At 30.2% G+C, this 3,800-nt stretch overlaps 1 protein-coding gene across 1 annotated transcript; it reads left to right on the top strand.

Moving 5' to 3' along the window:
* The first annotated feature begins 256 nt into the window (after nt 1-256).
* On the top strand, nt 257-1,664 carry LOC129902763 (uncharacterized). Its single transcript, XM_055978149.1, has one exon. It carries the CDS (start codon nt 423-425, stop codon nt 1,395-1,397), a length of 975 nt encoding a protein of 324 aa, XP_055834124.1. The 5' UTR covers nt 257-422; the 3' UTR covers nt 1,398-1,664.
* Nucleotides 1,665-3,800: the final 2,136 nt, after the last annotated feature.

The raw sequence follows: 3,800 nt of genomic DNA, 5'->3' as shown, positions 1-3,800 counted from the left end.
AAAAATTGAATCCTTTAGCCACCCTCCTACCTTCAAAGGAGGAGATTAAATAACTTCAATTTTTATATATATATTATTTGGAACACAATAAATTAATTTTTAAAAATTTATTATTTATAAACTTAAAATTTTAAATCGCCTTTCCCCTACCCTTGCGTAAAAATCAACAAAAGACATGTGTACCAAGAAAACATGACAAGTTTTTTTTGTTTAGAAAGGTAATAAAAGGCGGCTCTTTCTCGATTAGAATTAAACTCATTATCCCTACATTAGTCAATAATATTTAGCTCTCCTCTCTTTCTTTCTTCTTTCCATAATCTTGCCTTCTCCCATTTCCATTCTTTATATAAACATCTTTAAAAACACCATTTTTCTCTGTTTCTGCTACTTCTCACAAACAGAAACCAGCAAAAGGCAAAAAAATGGAAGTTATGGTTCCATTTAACGACATGGATAATTTCGATTTCAATAGTGCAAGATCATCCCCATTTACTAGTCCACCATTAACACCAAAGCCCTTTAATGGGGATTTTTACTTCAGTGCTCCTCCCAGCCCTACTCATCTCTCCCATTTTTATCGCGAATATGAAAGTTTATTCGTTGCTGATGATGCTGATGATAAGGCTGAAATTACTAGCCATGTTGATGAATTTGCTTTCGATGTTAGCCAAGAATTGGGTATTGGCTCTGTTTCAGCTGAAGAATTGTTTGATGGTGGCATGATCAAACCATCCCCTGTTTTACAAACTCAAAAGAAAAACAGAGTAGGATTTTCTCCGAAAAACAAAAAAGTTCAAGAAACAGAGTATTCAAGAAAAAGTAGTACAAAAGAAAGAGAAAGCAGGGGAAAACAGAGAGTTTCATCGAATGGGTTGTCGAATTCGTCAAGTAGAAGATCAGCAAGGTCACTTTCACCAATGAGAATTTCACAATATCCTTGGGATGACGAAGAAGACGGAGAAATTAAAAAGCAATCATCAAAATCTAATTCTTCAATGTGTTCAATTTTGTCTTCATCATCATCTAAAGGTAGCAAAAAATGGAGATTCAAAGATTTTTTCTTGTTCAGGAGTGCATCAGAAGGGAGAGCATCAGATAAAGATCCATTGAAGAAATATACAGCTGCAGGTTACAGAGAAGGGAAAAATGCGAGCTTAAAGGGAAATGAAAGCTCTGTTTCTTCTCCATCATCATCTAAATCATCAATTGTTGCAGCAAGAACAAAAAAGGGAAAAGTTTCAGCTCATGAATTGCATTACACAGTAAACAGAGCACTTTCATCAGATTTGAAAAAGAAGACTTTTTTGCCATATAAACAGGGGATTTTGGGGCAACTGGCTTTTAATCCCGCAGTTCATGCATTGGCTAATGGCTTCGGATTATCACGAAAAAAATAAATATTTCGTTCACCTCCCTTTGTTATTAATTCCATTTGTTCTTTTTTTTTTTTTTTTTTTTTTTGTATAGACAATATTTGTCTCCTTTTTTTCCTTCTTGTTTATGTAATGTTAGTTATTTTGTTTATGAGGTAAAGGAGTGGCTATTGTCAAAAAAAAGTAGTGACACATATCCATATTCCAATGTAAGTTTTACTTTTTGTAAGCTGGATTACATGAATAATTCCTTTTTCATAAAGGATTTAACTTTAATATATATACACTAATAATAATTTTTAGTAAAATTTAGCTCTCACTTTTTAGGCGATTGCACCAAAAGTTTTGAGTTCTTGATCAATAACAACTACAACATTTTTATTATTATATTGCATTATTATTCTATTATCACGTTTAAATTTTTATAGGTTTGCACAATTGCAATTCTTACTTTTTGTGATTTTTGTAAGGATATATTTAGAGTATGTTTTCAGTTTTTTTGAATTTTTGGCTAGCCAACTTAAATACATTTTGTGCTTAAAATAAATTTTAAAAAATAATTAAATTTATTTGACTTAGCTTATCCAAAAAAATAAATTGGGTTACCTCAGCCTTTTTTTTAACTTAACATAAGCAGTTTTCAGCTTATAAACAACTTTAAAAAAGCTTATCCAAGCTCTTATTGTTTCTTCTTCAATGGCAACAAAAATAACGTCACAATATGAGCATATCAACAACTGTTAGCTCCTACTATTTAAATACATACCGATTCTTGAACGTGTTTGTTATCCACTATATTTAAACGGGTATATATGAGGTTGAATCATTTGTTAATCCATTCGTCGAATATAAAAGGGTGAAGAAGGAAAATGTGTAAGAAAAAGATAGTTTAACCTACTTACTATAGAACATTAGTTATTTCTATTTTTATCAGCCTGTCATTTTTAGAGGTTTAACTCTAATGCCTTATAATCAGTGGCGGACCCAGGATTTTTAATAAGGGGGTTCAAAATTTGAAAAAATAGACACACGAACTAGCCGAAGGGGGTTCGACATCTACTATTTATACATAAAAAAATATTTTAATCATGTATAAATAGTATAATTTTTCGCCGAATGAGGTTCGGATGACCCCCTAATTACATGCTAGATCCGCCCCTGCTTATAATTGATTCGGTTATATAAACCTTTTTCACACCTTTGATGAATAAAATTAAACTATATTTCAGAATTAATCTTACATTTTGCAAGAAATTATTATATATGTATATATAGTTTTCAAATATTGACAGAATAAATTTTAGTATAATAGCTGGCAAATTATAATAATTGAAAATTTTGCAACTCTCTTTCCTGAACATTCTACTAGCATGGCAAATGAATCTATAGGGGAAAACATGAGCATATGCAATTTCGAAGACAAAAAATTGCTAGTGGTACAATTTAGTCAACATTACGTGCAGTATTTTTTTGACAATTCGCAAGACTTTAATAAATGACAAATATGGATCCATCAATATCAATTTATTATATATGCTCTGTTTTTGCATTAAATTAATATCATATATTATAAATTCGTTTTTCTCTTGTCTTGTTAGTTGAGATGTCTGTCTTTCTTTGTTTTCTAGTCACTCAAAAATCATGAAAATATCAAGTATATTTTAAATAGTTTTTTAAAGAATGATTATTAATTTGAAGAATATTCTTATTTTTTCCTCTCAAAATCTACCATTCGATCAGTGGTGGAGGCAGGATATTAAATAAGATGGTTCAAAATCTAAATAAGTAGACACACGAGCTAGTTGAAGGGGGTTTGACATCTACTTTATATACATAAAAAATTATTTTAACCTATAAATAGTATAATTTTTTACCAAAAAAAGTTCGAATGAACCCCTCGACACAAGGTGGCTCCACCACTGCATTCGACGGATAGAAAAATTGCTCAAGTGATAAATGCACTCCGTCTGCATCTTAAAATTGTAGTTTTGAGTCCCTAAGTGAGCCAAAAAAAGTGGAAACTCATAAAAAGAGGTTAGGAAAAAAAAAGATATTAATTTCGACATGAGGAAACAACTTTGATGTTATTCACTTACTTTTTTAAAAAAATGAATCGGGTGCTAGATTATTTTACATAAAATGCATATTATTTTTTAAATATAACTTTTAAAGAAACAAATCAAAATCACACCATCAAAATTTATCGAAATTGTTCTTCATGCCATTCTATTTTTAATAATTTCTTTGTAAAGACAATATTATTTTATACATATTAATCAAGCATCTAGATCTTTTTATTGGCCATAGTCAAACACTTATATATATTTTTATCTCAAGTAGAAATAGAAGTAAATTAAGGTATTGGGTGTCAACAAAATATGCTGTGTGTTACGCCAATAAATGACAAATTTGACAGAATGCCATTTT

Source organism: Solanum dulcamara, chromosome 9 (genome assembly GCF_947179165.1).
Source record: "Solanum dulcamara chromosome 9, daSolDulc1.2, whole genome shotgun sequence".
Classification (NCBI taxonomy): Eukaryota; Viridiplantae; Streptophyta; class Magnoliopsida; order Solanales; family Solanaceae; genus Solanum; species Solanum dulcamara.
The sequence above is the reverse complement of the archived record's forward strand: the minus strand, read 5'-3'. Positions and strand labels throughout refer to the sequence as shown.